The 18,862-nt window shown below is 32.4% G+C and overlaps 3 protein-coding genes across 4 annotated transcripts; all 3 read right to left on the bottom strand.

The window, feature by feature from the left end:
* Positions 1 to 351: 351 nt before the first annotated feature.
* On the bottom strand, positions 352 to 3,401 carry LOC146934491 (U3 small nucleolar ribonucleoprotein IMP3-like). The gene is made up of 5 exons (XM_085706388.1): positions 3,309 to 3,401; positions 2,605 to 2,747; positions 2,376 to 2,483; positions 1,705 to 1,779; positions 352 to 707 (listed from the first exon to the last, which is right to left on the bottom strand). The coding sequence occupies exons 2-5, from the start codon at positions 2,736 to 2,738 to the stop codon at positions 476 to 478; spliced, it is 549 nt and encodes a 182-aa protein (XP_085562514.1). The 5' UTR covers positions 2,739 to 2,747; positions 3,309 to 3,401; the 3' UTR covers positions 352 to 475.
* Positions 3,402 to 5,423: 2,022 nt separating this feature from the next.
* Positions 5,424 to 7,708, bottom strand: LOC146934490 (senescence/dehydration-associated protein At4g35985, chloroplastic-like). The gene is made up of 5 exons (XM_085706387.1): positions 6,907 to 7,708; positions 6,509 to 6,639; positions 6,229 to 6,395; positions 6,025 to 6,109; positions 5,424 to 5,672 (listed from the first exon to the last, which is right to left on the bottom strand). The coding sequence occupies exons 1-5, from the start codon at positions 7,483 to 7,485 to the stop codon at positions 5,510 to 5,512; spliced, it is 1,125 nt and encodes a 374-aa protein (XP_085562513.1). The 5' UTR covers positions 7,486 to 7,708; the 3' UTR covers positions 5,424 to 5,509.
* A 232-nt stretch (positions 7,709 to 7,940) lies between these two features.
* On the bottom strand, positions 7,941 to 15,687 carry LOC146934489 (uncharacterized). Of its 2 annotated transcripts, XR_015007782.1 has the most exons (15): positions 15,368 to 15,687; positions 13,533 to 13,588; positions 13,284 to 13,458; positions 12,822 to 12,923; positions 12,521 to 12,592; positions 12,053 to 12,169; positions 11,862 to 11,939; positions 11,442 to 11,504; positions 11,271 to 11,367; positions 10,563 to 10,641; positions 10,280 to 10,491; positions 9,539 to 9,684; positions 9,083 to 9,187; positions 8,497 to 8,619; positions 7,941 to 8,401 (listed from the first exon to the last, which is right to left on the bottom strand). XR_015007782.1 is itself a non-coding variant. In XM_085706386.1 (14 exons), exons 1-14 carry the CDS (start codon positions 15,443 to 15,445, stop codon positions 8,240 to 8,242), a joined length of 1,560 nt encoding a protein of 519 aa, XP_085562512.1. In that variant the 5' UTR covers positions 15,446 to 15,687; the 3' UTR covers positions 7,941 to 8,239. The 2 variants fall into 2 exon arrangements, 1 of the variants encoding a protein (XP_085562512.1); XM_085706386.1 differs by lacking the exon at positions 9,083 to 9,187.
* Positions 15,688 to 18,862: the final 3,175 nt, after the last annotated feature.

Raw genomic sequence — 18,862 nt, 5'->3', positions numbered from 1 at the left:
TATCTAACTTGGTATTACATTCATTCACACTCGTTTCCTATCGTCACCATGCCATTAACCACGAGAAGGCTCTACTAATCTACTTCCACCATTTAAAATGAATCAGAGTTTGATTATGGAGCGATGTCTATACAAGATTATTTTCCCTTGCATCTCCTGTTTTATGAAGCCAGTTTCTGATATTTAAAGGGACTGCTTATAGGTCTTTACCACCCATTGCGGCCCTATACGGCTCGAAGAATCAGTTTGTTCTTATGCGCACCCCGATTAAAAAAAATCTAAAAGAAAGTTCAAACACAACCTACATCCAAATTTCATTAACCCCCGTCATAATATGGAATGATTCTCTTCTTTTAAAAAAAGTATTTCCCATTAAAGGAGATAACCATACAAAGTCAAAAATTCATCCACAGATGTCTTGGTTCATTCATGTCTACAACAAAAATTAGCTCAATAGCAAAGCACAAATAGCCAACTAATTCATTAAATCATAGTCATCCAACTTGTCATTGTACTGAAGCACCTTTCTCTTTATCTTGGAAGAATCCACCCATGTAATCAAGTCTTCCATGTTTCTAGTTACAAGGTAAGCTGGGTCTGTAATTGTATTTGGACCAACTCGAACATGTCCTTGTTCAATATAAGTTACAGCTTCTTTCAGATGCTCAGCAAATTTTAGTTTCACCAAAACAGTTGAGAGCCTACGTCTGCATGATAGTGAACAAAGTTCGGAGCAAATTAGGACGATGTAATGCAAAGTTGTGGTACAAAAATCAATAAATTTTTATTGCTGCATAAAACTAACAAGACGAGATTAGGGGTCAAAATCCATAACCAATGTTTCAACTTGATTAACTTGACAGTTGACAACAGTCCATTTTTAGCCCAAAACTTAGCTGGCCGTCACATTAGAAGAAAGGTAATTACTTAATTATAATCAACTAATGCTGCAGAAGAAAAAAAAAACTGCTGAAGAATTTCATTTTTCAGTGGTCAGCCTATTTTTCATGCATTAAATTTAGTTTATTCAATCACATAAAATGGCACCCTTGGCCTTGCTACAATATATATACCACTTTTCATACGACTCGGAAGAGTGAACTTGCCTAGCTACAAAACGATGATAAACCATATGCTGGCCTTCATGTGACAAAATTTGCCCTTAAAACTAGATAACTTAGCAAAATTTTCAAGCTACCTCAACTGTATTAAAACAACCGAAGTAAACATCTAACATTAGCATGGACACGGTGAATAACAATATTCCCAATGTTCCTAGACTTTGACTTCTGTTTCTAGACTGTTCATGGACTTTGAAGGCCTGAAATGTTCATTAATACCTCACCCAAATCCATAACTATAGACACTTTCTTGATTTCTAGATATTGTTTATTGCTTGCCTTATTTAACTAGCCAGGCTTCACTTGTTTGAATACTAAATATTTCGATAGATAGGTCCATTTACATAGTAATTCAATCAGCTAAGTTTTTTCTTTCAAAATTCAAAGCCATTTGGAAGACCAAGCTTCTTAGTTAAATAAGATGACCAAGCTTCTTAGCACTCAGACAGACCAACCACATGTTGGTAAAGTTGAAGCTACTCTTTATGTTTTCATATGAACATACATTCTAATGAGCAAACAAATAAAGTGGATAACTAAATTTTCATTTAAAAGATTAAAAGCAGCAATGTGTTCCTTTTACCTGCAGAAGGCTGACACGGTTAAGCGTTCACATAGTGTGATGCTTTGCCTGGTTGGAATCACACCCATATTGTAACTGTCATGAAAATAAAAGAATGAATGAAACAGATACGTGCAAGTAGCTCACAAAATTTACTTCTATCTTCTTTGTTTCAAACTAATATCAGCTACCAAGAAGAAGCAAAAAGAAAGCAGGCACTAAACTAGAACAAACTAGAACAATCATCCTTTTTGAAATGGCAGGTCTAATTTATCATTCTAAAAAATCCTAGACAGACTTGTAAGTTATATAACAAAACTATGGTCATCATGACGAGAGAACCGAAGAACCATCGCAGTCAGTTCAACTATTTTCATTACATATTTATGTCATGAATGGTTACAAAAACCACCCTGCAACTTGTATATAATTTACAACTATATTTGTAATTGAATTAAGTTAACCAAAAATCATAGTGTCGTATCCACAACAATTCAGTTCAAATCAAAAAAATAGAAGCACAAATAGATTTGGGGAGTCATGGCACAACACTAAATAACAAATTAGTATGTCAAAAGAAAGATGGAAAACGTGAATAATTATGATATATAGCAGTAACCATAATTATGAAACAAATATTAATTACTGAAATCAAATATGTTTAAACTTTGAACTTCAGAAAGTGAACATACAGTTTTTCCAAAAGCTTATCAGTCATATCAACTCGAAAAGGATCCTTGGGATCCATCTGTTTCACAGTGTTTACCAACTTTTGAACCATCCGGCATATACTCGAATACCTATTCATATTTCCACCACAATCCCAATTCCACAAAGAAAATGAATCAGCTAAAAACCAAACTAAAAAAAAGAAAAATACCAAATGCAAGAACAACATAAAAATGTGAATTATGAAAATACTTTTTGTAATCGTCCCGTCCGGTAACATGGTAGCGCTGCATAACCATGTTCTCTCTGTGACCCCCTTCTCTCTTCCATTCCAAAAAATTCACCTTTCTCAAAAGCCTTTGCTCATGATGCTTTAGCTTCCTCATTGTTATTCACTGTCATCACATCACAATTCATTCTATTAAGGTCAAGTTCAAATCAAATAAATTATTTTCAGATAAGGTATAAGCTGTTTTTATCATCTATGATGAAGAATAGCTTACGCAAATAAGCTAAAAACAGCTTATGGATAGAAAGGGGTTGTCCCAGATAAAAAAAGGTAAAAGCTCTTAGAAATCGTGGTTGGGCCTAACACAACCCCACAAAACCGGCTTGTGAGGTGAGGATTGCCCCCACTTATAAACAAATTGTCAGGCCAACTCCTAACCGATGTGAGACTCTTAACACACCCCCTCACGCTCAGGATTGGACATCTGAAGTGTGAACATAAATGACGGGTGCCCGATAACGGAAACCTGGCAACAGGTGGCACAGAATCGTGAAGAGGCTCTGATACCATCTTAAAAATCGTGGTTGGACCTAACACAACCCCACAAAACCGGCTTGTGAGGTGAGGATTGCCCCCACTTATAAACAAATTGTCAGGCCAACTCCTAACCGATGTGGGACTCTTAACAAAAGCGAATAATAGCAATACAAAGGGAACATGAACGTACCTTAGAGGGAGGGAAGACGGAGGCTGAACAGAGACGGCGCTGAAGGTTATCTAGGGTTACGGGATGGTATGCTGTATGCTGTGAATGTGTTACAACTACAAAAGAAGAGTGCGTGTCATAAAAACAAGTCTTCTCAAGAACTCTATTATTCTCACTAAGTTAATTGGTAAAACATTAGATTTCTTTTTTTTTTTTTTTTTTGGGTACAAAACCTTTACTTTTTTTCTTTCTTTTTCTTGTTATATCTTCAATAAAATTGACGGTTCTCTCCTAATTTTTTTTTTAAATATAAAGAGAAATATTAGTTCAAAAAGCTTAAAATCGAAACATACACATTCAATACACATAAGTGCTTGTTAAAAAAAATACACATAAGTGAAAAAATTATGGGTTCAAATACATGTCTATGTAAATCAAATATTTTTGGAATCTTTTGTAAAACTTTGCTCTTCATATTATTTTGATCAATTCACCATTTTAATCATTCGTGTAAAATAGTATTTTATTTAGGCCTTCTAGACCAACCTATTGAAATAAACATGAATACCATTTTTTATAATAATAATAAGGGTTAGATATGTTTTTTGTCCCTATAAATATGTTAATTTTTTGTTTTAGTCCCTCTAAAAAATTTCTTCAACTTTTAATCAAAATTTTCTATCTTCACTTTTAGTTCCTCCTTTATAGTAAACTTATATATATATATATATATATAATTCATATTTTTGCAGAAAAATTCATAATATTATACGAATCTCACCCAAAAAAAATAGAATTTTTTATATTTTTAATATAAATTTTTATATTTTTTACGGTTAAAAATTCATTTTTAATTTGTGTTTTGTTAAAAAATTATATTTTTTTTTTTGAGAATTTATTTATAATTCTACACATTTCTGTACAATTTCATAAAAAAAATACAAAAATTAACTTAAAAATCGAGACCAAAAGTAGTGATTGAAAAACATATTTAACATATTATATAATTTTTACTTAGATTAAATTATAATTTTGTTATATTTTCTTGTAATTTAAGTTTATTAATCCACGTTAATTTTTGCATATTTTAAAGTATTATTATAAACTAGAAATGAAATATGATATCATATATATATTCAAATTCATTAAAATGCCATGTTAAATATCAAAAGGTTCTTGACCCAAAAAAATAATATCAAAAGGTTCACAAAAAAGAAAGAAATTCAAAAAATTGTTTAATTTAATTGACACATTAGTTCATATGAAATAAACTTTTAAACATAATAACAAGTTATATTAAACTTTTGAAAGGTAAGACTCATGCTTAAAAACTCACACCATAGTGTAGAGTGTGATACATCTACAACTAGAGTGTGTTGTGCGTGTTCAAGTTTTTGATGTTATACATTCATGTACTCCCTCTGAAATGGAATATAAACAAAAAGGGTAGTTAAAAAAGGTGATGTACGTGGACTAAATTTTAACCACATACATTGCTTGTCAACTACCACATTTGCTTATATGATTCTTTGCATTTAATTTATTTTAGAGAAATATGATGCAAGTCAAATGTAGGTGTCTAGGCGCATAGAATGATGTCACTTATGGTCCATTTAAGCTTTATTTGCTTCAAGTAGGGATTTGAGATATTTTTTTTTTGAGGGAATTTGAGATAAATTATATTTTTCTCTTAAACAATGAATGTAACTTGTTTGAATTTTATCAATACTTTCTTATCATTACGGCGATTGTGTGACTTATCAATGATCTTAATGGTAGTGTCTTTGTTCTTGGTCTATTCCATTTTCTTGTTTCTTCATTTCCCTTTTATTTTCTATTTTGACTTGAGAAATCTTTTTTAGATCCTTCATCTCATATGAAATCAAAATTATCTTAATTATTTTATCTTAATCTCTTCACATCTCTCTCTTAGATTACAATGATCATATCTTTTAGTTTTCCCTCTCGTGAATTGCACTATAGGTTGTGCCTTTCCTGCCAAAGGCAACTTGATCCATTTTCATGCGCCCACATGAAATGAAATCATTTCCCTTTGATGTTTTTTAATTTGAAGTCACCTTCTGTTAAATTCAAAGCTTAGTTCATACCGATTCTTAAAAGATGAACGCTTGAAACTGAAATGAATATAACAAGTACTAATTAATTCTGCCACTTCATTTTTTGACAACCAAGTACAAAGAAACTTGATTGAAATTAAATATTTAAAACTTGGTATTTTTAACAGCATTTTTCAGTACGCCCTTGGATGCTGAAGAAGCTGGATTGATGGCCTTTCTTATCTTAAACACATTCCAAGCAGTGTTAGCTGCATGTCCCGCAGTTGCAAATACATGCTCTGTAGCTTCCCCAGCATTATCCCCAAACCTGTTGTTAGGCCAAGAATGATGAATTAATTTAAATGTAAATATTAACATATTGATAAACAGGACATATTTGTTAGCAACAACTGTGTCTACTCCATTCAAGAATTTCTTCTGAACGTTATAAAAAATGTTAATAATTTTTTTGATAGTTAACGACTTAACATAGCAGTTTACACACGCAGTTAATGAACATTTGGTTAATAGATATATCAGGTATTGTAACCATTTATTGAACTTCATTAACCACGAATTTAAACGTCAAAAACTACGATTTTCAGGTGTTCATACTTATGTGTATGTAGCTGGAATTGGAGTAAGTAGAGTTAGCTGTTTGGATTAAGTCCAGCCTTTACCTGTTAGAGACCATTCTAGATGCAGCTTTCGAGGTGGCAGAAAGAGTTTGTTTTTCAGCAGCTTCAGCTGCATCAAGAACTTTGTCTGCAGCATCAAGATGATGATGTTGTTACTGCTTATTTGAAAGAAAGAAAAAAGAACAACAACATTGAGCATAAAGGGTACTGTCATAAAGTGTTTTTACTTGGTTTTATTTTACTTACTGACTGCATCAAGGGAAGCCAACAACACCTCTCCAGGCAGCATCCTTAGGAATGCCTTTCCTGGTTGGGATTTAACCAAAGGGCCTATCACTGTTCCACTAACTATGCCAACACCACTAAGCAAAGATTTGCTTAACTTTTCTGTCATCTTGGACAACTTCCTCACACTACATTGCAAATACAAAAGACAATTATCACTAACACATAACCATCATCCACTTGTACACTACATAAATTATTGCGTTATATATTTGTGCATTTCAGTGTCATTTTTGTATACCGTTTGAGGTTTTTATTGATCTTGTTCTTCTTCGAGGCACCGACACTCTTGTTGCTCTTACTTTCCCTGACCACAGCACCATTTTTCTCATCTGCATGACTATTTAGGATCATTTCTCCTCCTTTTTGTACCTGGTGATTTTTCCATCCCAAAAAGTTCTTAGTTTACTGTGTCACTAAATGATACTTTTTTCATGGTCTTTCTGTTTTCACTTATGTTCAACATTATCAGTCTTTCTTACCAGTGTCACACACTCTCATTGTATGCATTTCGTAGACTTGGGAAATTATAATGTTATTCATGCTTCTTAAAACAAGATGTGAAAAGCTAAACAAATAAAAATAAAAATAAAAACTAATTGAATGACACTGCAATAAGCCTTGCTAAACAAATAAAACCTTGTTGGTGTAAGCATTGCTGCAGATGAAGATACCCTTCACAATCTGACCAGTCCCTCCTGCAATAAGCTTTGATAGAAAATGATTGTAATCTTCAACCCTCGGAGCAAACTCCTTCCAATCAAGATCATTTTTGTTACTCAACTTTAAGCCAGAAAAGCAAGAGTGCTCTTTCAAAAACGAATCCAGCAAACTCAAACTTCCATAACAATCTTCTGAAAAGGTCAAGCCGTAGCTAAGAGGCTCACCATCTTTCACGGGCAACGAAAACAGATAATGGAGAGCATCTAGCTTCACCACAGGCTCATCTTTAGTTAAAGGCCATTGAAGATCTTCTCCTACTTTTATAACTGTAGCAAGAGAAACATTTTCCTCCAAGGTTTTGATTACCATGAAATGGCCTTGAGCTAGTTCAAAAGCTTCTCCTTCATCCATCAAATGAACTTTGCATCCTGGTATTTGTATCAGAACTTCTTGCCTAAGGTTCTTGGGTCCTGCATAGTCTTCAATAGTACTACTTCTGGGTATGGAGGTTTCCATTGGTGGCATAACTGTGGAACCATGAAAACAGCAACTCATATCCCTGCTTTGGTGCTGTTGCTTTCTTTTTCTTCGGGAGTGGATGTGGAAATGTTAATGAGGAACTGGAGAAAAAGGTAAAGGCCAGAAGGAAGCTTTTGCTGCTATGGATTCTTTTGTCCTTTGCTTTATTCTGTTCCTAGTGAATGGCGTTAAGTTGATATTTTATCACTTTCGGTGGAATGTATTATAAAGAAAAGTAAAATAAAACCGAGAGCTTATTGAGAAGTGTGTAATAATTGTCATAGAGGCTAATAGCATTACAGCTTGCACTGAGCCCAGTGTGAAATCAAAGACTTTTATTTTGAAAATTTTACATTTGAATTTTGTTTGAATTTCTTGTTTGCATGGTACTAATGAATGCTTGAGAGCAGAAATAATTCATGTCCAAATTTCACGTTTTTTTCTCAACTGTTCTGACTTGAGTGATTTGTTTGGTCCATGAGTAAGCGTTATAATGTGAATCACTATCTGTTTATAAACTTTGCAAATTTTGTGTACAATGTTGCATAAATTATATCAATAACTGTTACAATTACAAAATGAAGCCATGGGAAGGCTTGCACTGAAAAATAATATGGATTGAATGGGTAATGAAAAAATGGAACTAAGATTCCTCCCACCATCTAAAACAATCAATCAACCAATCAAGAATGCATCAAAGAATAAATTAGATCAATTTGATCTACCAACACCCATGATGCTTCCAAAGTGAGGGAAAGAGACGAGTTTGACGGCTGCTTGAAGCTTTCTCCTAGTTATCAAATTTTTTAGGTTGATGCCATTGAGCCAGACTTCTGGACAAAGAACCGAGGAATGAACTTCTGGTAGGCATCCCTTTCTTTCCGTATAAGTGTTTCCCTCCCAAATCTGTGAAAACTGGACTCATATCTTTGCTTCTTTCAGTTCTTTCAATCTGCAGAGTATACATTCAAATACTTTTTGGTTGAGAAAATAACTTTAAAAGAAATCAAGTCACAGATGACGACATAAAAGCCTTGACCAGCTTACCTTGATAATTTTTCCATGTTTTAGATAGTACCGAATACCAGACCAATTGATAGATTGTGAAAAATGAGACTTAATCGCGGACAGAGGGTATAGAAAGTTATCCACCAATAATGCAATGAATACCTGTTAAAAAAAAATAAAATTTACTTTCTAACTTTAGCAACTAGTAATCAAGCACATTGCACCTCCCTGTTCTCATACATTTTTATTTATATTTCCATATTGGTTTTCCATTAAATATTTATGCAAGTCTGTGCATTATTTACACTTCACCTAGGAGTTCAACATGTTTATGTCAACCCTTGTTGTGGTAGGTATCCCATGTACAACCTGTGTCAGTTCATGCTTGCCAAGTTTTGTTTAATTTAGTTTTTGCCATAATTATATTTTTACATCCCTGCAAATCCTGGTATTTCCACTTATAGTCCCTGCAAAATTTTGCCCTTCATTGGTCCCAAACATTTACAAAATCATTTGTTTTAGTCTCTACCGTCAATCTTCATTTATTTCATGCTTATATGGCTAACAGAAATACACAACATTGTTACCACACAGAATTAATAATGTCACATGGACTTCAACTCACTTTTACACTGTACCAACACCATAATAGAGAGTCGACCGTATGGAGAGTTGTAGGCTAAGGAGATGGGAGACTTGAAGGAGTTCTGGTGGTGAGTTGCTGTCGTTTCTGTACACATGGCATTATTAATTCAATGTTTATACAATGGCGTGTATTTCTATTAGCAAAGTCATTGCCAGATAACCTAAAAAGGTTATAGGGGGCTGAAAGTTGTCGTTTTTGAAAATGTCAGAAAATTTTGCAGGGATCAAAACCATATTTAAGCCTTAATCATTTTATGAATATTTAGAATATATGGAATCATAAAGCAATACATTCTTCACCTTGACTCACCATGACAAAGATTTACTCAGAAGGATTCAATTGTCAATACAATAGAATAAAATGTACAAGAGATATATAGGATAAATATTATTAAAATCTAGTCACATAAAAAACAAGCAAGAAAAGACTACTTACAAGACACCAATTATAGGTAGCCAGAGAAAGTTGTGGTGCCTCTGGAGACAGCATGTTGCATAGTTGAACTTCTATCCTTGTCAAGTTCCACATTGAAAGAAGTTCCACAAGAGTGCATATGGCTAGGAAGGTCACCAGTGATAACCCTGATAAAAGGCACACGTCAGGAAGAAAGAACTGAAAATGTAAGTTTAATGGAAAAGTTCATATCAGTATTTTACCCCATTTTTATTTTCACTTTCATTTTCACAAACCCTATATATTATTCATTGTAGATGGATAAATATCAGTAGTGGAGATGCAACTTGTAACAATGGGAAAGATAGTGTTATTTTTGGATTAAAATTTTACTTGTGATCATCACATCATTGAAACAAACAAACCATGCCATATATTACAGACAGACCCGATTTGTCTGTTTTATTTTAACAACCCACAAGAGGTCAGAAGGCAATAAAGATACTAAGATAGTAACATAATTAAAATTATACAGATTGCTTATTTACAAATTTCATATAACACAAAAATTCCAAACTAGTGATATTCCTGAGTGAAAGAAACCCACAACAATTTTCAATTTGTATATGTAGCTCGAGAGCATAATCACGAATAGAGCATTAGAGCTTCTAACACTGCAACTAGGTTGAACAATAACCCCTTCTTCAGCATCATAATTCTTCCAAAATGTTCACATGAATCAACACTAACAACCTACCTAAAAAGGAAAAGTAGTGTGCTCACCAGCAGAAGTATAGGTCGTTTCTTCAAGTGAGTATCCGTTACTATAAAACCTAAATGCTGCTGCAAGATGAATCGTTGCAATAAAAAATGGTGCTACGAATCCCCATGACAAATAGCAGTGAACACCAAACAATGCACGGTTCATCACCCAGTTAATGTTTGTTGTATATGACTCCAAAACAAATGTTTGTTTCCTCAAGTAATTCCAATATCTGCACATTTTAAAAACTAAATCATCAAATATGAAAGGAAACTTTATTTTTCAGATGATTAAGTCACAAACCTTCCAAAATTAAGATCAGTAGCAAGGGGGTGAGGAAAGACAGCAACTGGGGGAGAAGTAATAAGTCTTTTATGAGCACCTGCAAAAGACAACATTATAGTAATTGTTAGAATACTAGGATTATCATTCTTTTAAGGGACTTATTATTTTTGTAGTCTAATAAGGTTAAGAATATAATAAAATTCACTACAATAGTGGCTTACCTAGATTATTATCATTATTATTATTAAATATGGCCATTAGTGGATTCCATGTTATCTTTATTATTTCAGCAATAATTAACAACATGCAAAATAGGAACAAAAGACTACAAAAAGTGGACATTAAGTATATAACAAGAAAATTTTTGGTCTATTCTAGTCAAATTACTGGAAACTCATTGTATTACCTTTAGGTACAAAGATCACAAATATCAAAGACACAATTTTTTATTACCGAAACGAAAATTACTTCGACAAAACACAGGTGTTCTGCAAATTGCACATGAATAATAAGTATTAAAATAAAGCTAGATGAAAGCGCTCGTACAAATTACGATTGTCGGATATCTATGAAGAATGACCTTTTTATGGATCAATCATCGAGTAATCATTTTCCCAGTGATTGATACAGTTAAAGCAGTTATATACGATGACCAATGTGGTTAAACTTTATAGGATCAAAATGTTAATTACATCAATAAATTTGATAAGAGAACCGAAGATGTACCAGCTATGGCTGCAAGAGTCATATCATCAGAATATCCACCATCTTTAAGTCCCGAGACTACACCATAACGATCTTGCCTAAAGTCATCAGCATGCATCTGGAGAGAAACTAACATGTTAAAATTAAGCTTTTCTTTTATGCGACAACTAAGAAAAGGCAAAAGCTACTTGCCATCATACAGCCTCCCCAGAGAAAGAATGTTCTTCCACCAGTTGCAAAGCCCATCGAACAAGGCTGTATAATAAAACAAAAGGAAAAGGATTAGGGAAAAAAAGCTGTAAAATTAAATTAAATATTGACATATTGTGGGACTGGAGGATACAGGTTAACATTGATGTGGAATCAGCCTCTTGCAAATGCAAGGAAAGGCATGTAACAGAACCATGATGAGTCCAAACCTTTTAAATAATGATACACGATCAAAAGTCTAAATGAAAAGTTATCTAATCAATACTGCGACTTAATTCAAGTTCAATTAGCTAACTAAGCTTCATTCTTACACTTTGTTTCAAAACAACTAGAAAATAAAATGGAAACCATCTTATACACAGATTTGTGCTGCAGAGATTGGAGATAGAGGTGGTTGTGTACCATATGATATTCATAGATGCAGTAACTCCCTAAACTTCCAGATGGCAAATCAAGAGGGTATCCAGTTTGAATAAATATCTGTGAAACATCAAAACAGTTAAAACCACAAAACAATTCAGGTTAGAAGAATTACCATTATTCTCATTAAACGCCTAAATATAGAACAAGAAGAAATAAAATCAAAGTAATACCTCAGGGTTCTTCTCCATCTCACGAGTGAGGGCTCCAATTGATCCAGGATGTATTCTAACATCGTCATCCAAAAACAATACATACTTTGTGTCTTTGTGCATTTTCTCCACCCCAACCTGCCAAGATGCAAATACTATGTAATAAATACTAGTGTAGTTTAAACACATCTAGCAAGGACAGTCTACCAGCCTAACAAATAAACAAAAATATAAATGACTCAAAAATTTGATGTCAAATTATGAACAAGTCAATACAGGTACTTTCACACTTCTACTTAACTAGCAAGTGTTATGCTAGGAAATGAAATCATCTAATGACCAGTGACCACCAATCAATGAAACAACTAAGATCATCCACATATTCAACATTGAGTTAAATAGACTTTAGATAAATGTATGAAATTGTAAATAAAGTTGCACTTTGTATTTGAAAGGACTGTCAAAATATATGTCAGTAAAATTACATACCAATTGATTGTGAATTTTTTGACTACAAGTTGTTGATAAACCAGCTACAACAACCTTAACATCAACATCATCCTGCATATATCAAAGCATGCATCCAATTTAGTGAAATGCCGACAAGATTTGAATATACAACCTAAGAAAGGAATAAATTCATGCAAGGGCTAAGAAGAAACAAAATCAAGCTTTGACACAGAAAGTTCGCTGGTTGCAAAACTTAAATGAGTTAAAGCTTGCAAAATTTAATAGCAAATGATTAGAAAATTGAATGTAGAGATGGGGGGAATTGTGGACTTATTTATACCTCAAATTCTGATATTAGTCGTGATATAGCATGGTAAGCAGGATCCTCTGTGCTTTCTACCACAAAAAGAAATTCTAGAGGGCCGCCATAAAGAGATGTTATCTGCACTTAAAAATTAATAAAAGTAAACAGAATTGTAATAAAAAATTTCTATTAAAAGGAGATGCTCAGACCAATAAGAAATTGTTGTTTACTATGCAGCAAAAATGAATAATAATTAATAATCAACAGTACGCCCAAAACACCAAGAAATCATACAATTCAAATTAGAATTTGAAATTTAGGAAAAAAAAAAGAGGAAGTATGTGAAATACATATACACACATACGATTGAATTAAATTTAAAAATTCCAAGTCTAATGCATCATTCGTAGAACCAATAAGACACGCACGACAGGTAAACCAAAAGGAAAAAAAAAACATCAAATAATATCCAGAGGAATTTATCCTGTGAGTTCTCACCTGACTCCTCCAGTTGTGGAGATTGTGTTCTCCAAACCCTTTCAGGGGCATGACTACTGTTACTCTTGGAAGATTGGCCTGATAGGAGTGCTCAAGCTCATTAATGTCATGACAAAGGAAAGAAAGACTATTGCCATTCTTCATAGCATCCTTCATTTGTTTTATCTCTCTGTTCCTGTAAGGGGAAAAATTCAGTATTTCTCACAGGGGTAGTGTTTCTGGACTCTGACACTATTGAGTAATGAGTACCTAACATAAGAAGCAAGAGCCCACCCAAGAGCAAGTGTTAAGCAAATGAAACAACCCTGCAAAGTAAACATAACATTCAGATTTATTATTATTTACCATGATATTTCTCTTAAGCAACAAAGTTGTAGGAATACAAAACAAGATTTCAAGGGAACGAGTTAATAACTACCATGCTAATATACAAAGCTTGTATTCCGATACTTGAGATTTTATTACCTTCTTCATGAATTCCATTTCATTCAATAATCATGCAATTTTGCAATTTCAATTTGATATGCAACTCATCAGTAAAACCCCTTCAACACTGTAGAGCTCCCTATCCCTACAGTGTTTCTTGTGTTGCAAGTATATTCTATATGTGGAATTAAAGCCTACAAGATTTCTTACTACAATGATTATGGATTTCAAATCTGTGAACATGACAGATGGGAAGCAAAGCAACCCCAAGCTGATACCTCCTCAACTATAAAACTAGGGAATAAAATCAGTCAAAAAGATCCATGGGAGAAAGTAGAGATTGAACAGCTAAATCTCATGCATTTAAGGATAGTTAAATATCCATATCCTACAAAGCCAAATCATCCATTCAAAAAAATTCATGAAAGTGGCAACCACATCAATAGGAATTCATAAGAAACTATAATTAATGTACTCCAATAAGCCTAAGGTTTTAAACCAAAATCACAATTGCAAATTGTCCACCCAAGAGCTTCACTTGTATGGCAAGGGATGGAAATAGGCCAAGCCGACTGATAGGAACCTACAGCCGCGCCAACATCCAACCAAGTCCGAACTTTTTATTACTAAATAGACAAGGTTAAGGTTTTATTAGAAGCCTATTTAGCTAAAGGGGCCAAGCTCTAGGCCGCAGAAAAAGAAAAAAAATTCAGCCATGAATATTATTTTTTTATTACTGTTGTCATTATTATTATATTAGAATTTGATTTGTGTTAAACCATTTTCACTAATTTTAGCATATTAACTAACAATAATTTTTAGCACATTTAAATGCACTACTATAAAATATAATAGAAATAGGATGTTATATAAAGTCATACTATCTAAACTATCATGTTAAATCTAACTTATTGTCATTGGCCTATTAGCTCATAAGTCATCGTTAATATGAAATAGGTTTTAAGTAAACTAACATGCAATAATAGGATTTCAAAAATACCGGACCCACATCCAAAAATAAGCCTATGTCAAGTAAACAAGGCTTGGCCCTTGAGTTTCTTGATCAGATTAGACTTAGCCCTTGCAAAACCTAGCTCAGACTAGCATAATTTAGGATTTGGATTGGGTGTTGCAACTACATGACACAGTCAAATTTGTCAATCATCCGCTTAAAATCAACGGCCAAGATCACTAAACCGCATAAAACCAACCGTATAATATGGATCGTCCAATATCAAATCAATGGCCGTGATAAATTAACGAATGGAAGTGCGTGAAATCGCAACTCCGTCCGTCCCATCTTTCCAGCACCCTCAAGTACGATTCAGACATCAGATCCCAATGAAGTCACCACTTTGACTACTCGTCAAAAAAGTATTCTTAAACAAAAAAAAATGTATAATTGACAGCTGCAACCAAAATCAATGATAATCAACCAAGCCAAGTAGAATTGGCATAAAGATGGTGGAAAGGAACAAAGTTTACAATGTACTAAGGAAGTTTATTTATGAATGAACTAACTTTACAGTAATGTAAATAATAAAAAGGGAATTAGTAGTATTATTATTGAATTGAATTGAATTTGAATTGAATTTGAGTAGAAGTGATAGTAATTGAGAGCATAAAATGAAGAAGAGAGAAAAGAAAATAAAAAAAACCTGGATCTGAACGTAAACGGCGAAGGGAGTACAAAAAGTTCTGCTGAGAGAGAAGAGGAAGATGTCCAATGAAGTCATTTTTGTATTGTATTGTGCGACTACTCTGTGACCTCTTTCACTGTTCTTCTCTATGCTATGTTGTTCTGGGTGTGCGTATATGAAACGTTTGTTTCTCTCTCTCTCTCTCTCTCTCTCTCTAAAAAGTTGAAAATGAATGAATTCAGATAGACAAGAGCGGCATTCAGTGAGAGAGAGAAACAGAAGAAGCTGGCAACACAAGAGAGAGAAACCCAACACAACACAACACAACACAACAGAGTGTATTGTATTGTAACGCTTCACGAAACCTTTATTTTTTTCAATTCAATTTATTTACTTACCGTTTATGCTAATAATATTCTCCAATTTACTTTCTTTTTCACATAAATAAATAATATAGCAGGTCTTTTGTTTTTCTAGAAATTCTTTATTTTAATTTTGAATCTATCATAACTATTGCTAAAAATACTAAAACTATTAAGGGAATAAATTATGAGGATCAAAATAGATCAAAAATTAAATTAAATTATGAGGATCAAATCAATCATTCGAGGAGTTGGGCGTAATTGATGTCACATAGTTTAAGCAACAATCATGCAAATTCAAGTCGTAAAATAAATATCATATAAAATAAAGCTTGTAGTTTATGAATAATACCAGGGAATACATTTATAAGTTTCGGTGGACTTAAGTCGGTTTATAGAGGTTGGTCGGTGTTTAAACCTCGTACCTCTTACTTATTTACTTTGAAAATGAATTTCTAACCACTAAACTATCTCAAATTAAATTTGTATAGCCCAATTTTAAGGGATAGTGGGGTATATAGTTTGTTGCAGAAGCATGAAATACAAGAAGGAATTTTTGTGTTATAGTCTATAAACTCCTTTAAAAATTAAGATAGAGAACTTGAAAAAAAAAAACTAAGACAGAGAAATTTTTTAAGGTTCAAAGAGATTTACATTTATTTTCTTCTAAAGAGATCAGTGCATGCCACTCGAATCTGAAACATCAGCATACAAGACATGTATTTTTATCATTAGATTAACCTTTCAAAGTTAAATATAATCTTAATTATTGGTCGAAAAGTTATTTTATTATTGAAATTTGATTTTTTTTAATACAAAATAGTACTACAATTCAAAAAATACTTTAATAGTGATTTTACCCACGTACAATCACATATTTACGTAGGGGTGTAAGCGGTTTGGACTAAACCAACGAAACCGATAGTCCAAACCGGACCAAACCGAAAAATTATCCGACCTTCTTTGGTTCGGTTTGAAACCGATCCGAACCAATTGAAACCGATCTAGTTTGGTTTGGTTCACGGTTTTTCATTTTGAGATCCGTGAAATCGATGAACCAATCCGATGATAACCACACTCCTTATTTTACTAATATTATTCTACCTCACACAAACTTATGGTTAGCTTCAAAATTAAAGTCCAACATAAAATACGTTTTAATACATTCACTTTCTCTCATCTTGGATTTAGTTTTGATGTTTTTATTTAATTTCATGGAGACCATAATTTCATAATGTTTAAATTTCAGGATGTTTTAATTTTAGTTTGCATGGATTTGTTATTTTGATTATGTTTTAATTTTGGGGTGTACTTTTTGGAATTTTTGTGTTTGTTGATCAATGATGCATGTATAGATCATGGATGATTGAAATATTTGAGTTTGATGAAGTTGTTTTTAAAGAATGATTTGTGAATGAATATTGGATCATATGTATGAAATATTGTGCAAGGTTATTTATAAAAAGTTGTTTGAAAAATAGAGAACATGAAAAAACAAAATATGAAATACAATTATACAAAAGTTGTATGAAATATTTTCTAAGAATATGAATTTTTTTAATTGTATTTTTTAACAAACCGATCAACCGAACCAATCCAAACCGAACCAAACCGATTAGTTTGGTTCGGTTTCTTTTTTGAAAAACAGTGGAAACCAAACCAAACCGAACCGATGAAGGTTTCATCGGTTCGGACATTTTTTTGACTGAAAACCAATCCAAACCGAACCGTTACACCCCTATATTTACGTTATGTCAAATAAAATATTAACAAAGTATAACAGTTTTTTCAAAAAAAAAAAGTATAACATAAAGTTATTTGCAAAATAATTAAATATCTCTCTCCGTCTCTTTTTTAGGAGTAGTTTACAAATAACACGAGTATTAAAAAAAGTTGTCAAATAAAATTAAGGGTTAAATATGTTTTTGGTCCCTATAAATATGTCAAATTTTCGTTTTAGTCCCTCTAAAATTTTCCTTCAACTTTTAGTCCCTATAAAATTTTCAATCACTACTTTTGGTCCCTATTTTTAATTTAATTTTTGTATTTTTTAATGAAATTGAGCAGAAATGAGTAAAATGTTCTAAAAAAATTTCCTAAAAAAAATTAGGATTTTTTAACAAAACACAAATTAAATATGAATTTTTAACCTTAAAAAATATAAAAATTCATATTAAATTTATGTTTTGTTAAAAAATTCTGATTTTTTTTTGGAGTGATTCTTATAATATTTTGAATTTTTCTGAAATTTTTTATTAAATACTATGAATTTTACATATGGGTTTACTTTAAAAGAGGGACCAAAAGTGAAGATTGAAAATTTTATAGGGACTAAAAGTTGACATATTTATAGGGACCAAAAACATATTTAACCCTAAAATTAATTTATTTTTACTGACGTTGTTTGAGATTTTTTATTTTTTTTTTTATATTTGAGATTTGATGGAGTATGACATATTCTTATGAATAAGCAAAGCTCCCTCCCACCCATTTGGTTTCTTTCAGGTACCTTTTTTTTTTCTTTTTTCTTTTCTACTGTCTGAATTGAAACTATAGAAATGTTGAGACTGTTTGAAGACAAATATACAAGTAGAGAATGAGTCTTATCTTATCATCCAACTCTTGTTTAGAAAAAAAAAGATTTAAATACTCATATACACCCTCCGGTCACTAATATAAGCAAAAATTTGATTTTTAGATTCATTACATACGTTATTTAATGAATGAATCTAAAAATCAAACTTTTGCTTATATTAATGACCGGAAGGTGTATCTTTTATTGAAGAATTTAAGAGGAATATTCTCCACGATATATATGTGCATGTTAACGATTAAAGTCGTTTCCTTTCCCATTCATAATAAAGTACTCCCTCCGTCCCATATTACTTGACCTAGTTGACTCTGTCACGTATGCCAATGCACAATTTTAAACTTAAATTTCTTTAATAATCTAGTAGAAAAAATTACGAAAATTTGATATTTTGAAAATATTCATCGAGACGAATCTAACAACACCTTATATGCTATATTTTGTTTTTATATATTAGTAGAAAAATAAAGTCAAAGCATGTTACATGAATAGTGCATATTTTTAAACTAGGTCAAGTAATATGAGACGGAGGGAGTACTTTCTTTAGAGGCATAATAAAGT

This window comes from Medicago sativa, chromosome 4 (genome assembly GCF_051527215.1).
Source record: "Medicago sativa cultivar Bolivia chromosome 4, Bolivia_mono, whole genome shotgun sequence".
Lineage (NCBI taxonomy): Eukaryota > Viridiplantae > Streptophyta > Magnoliopsida > Fabales > Fabaceae > Medicago > Medicago sativa.
The sequence above is the reverse complement of the archived record's forward strand: the minus strand, read 5'-3'. Positions and strand labels throughout refer to the sequence as shown.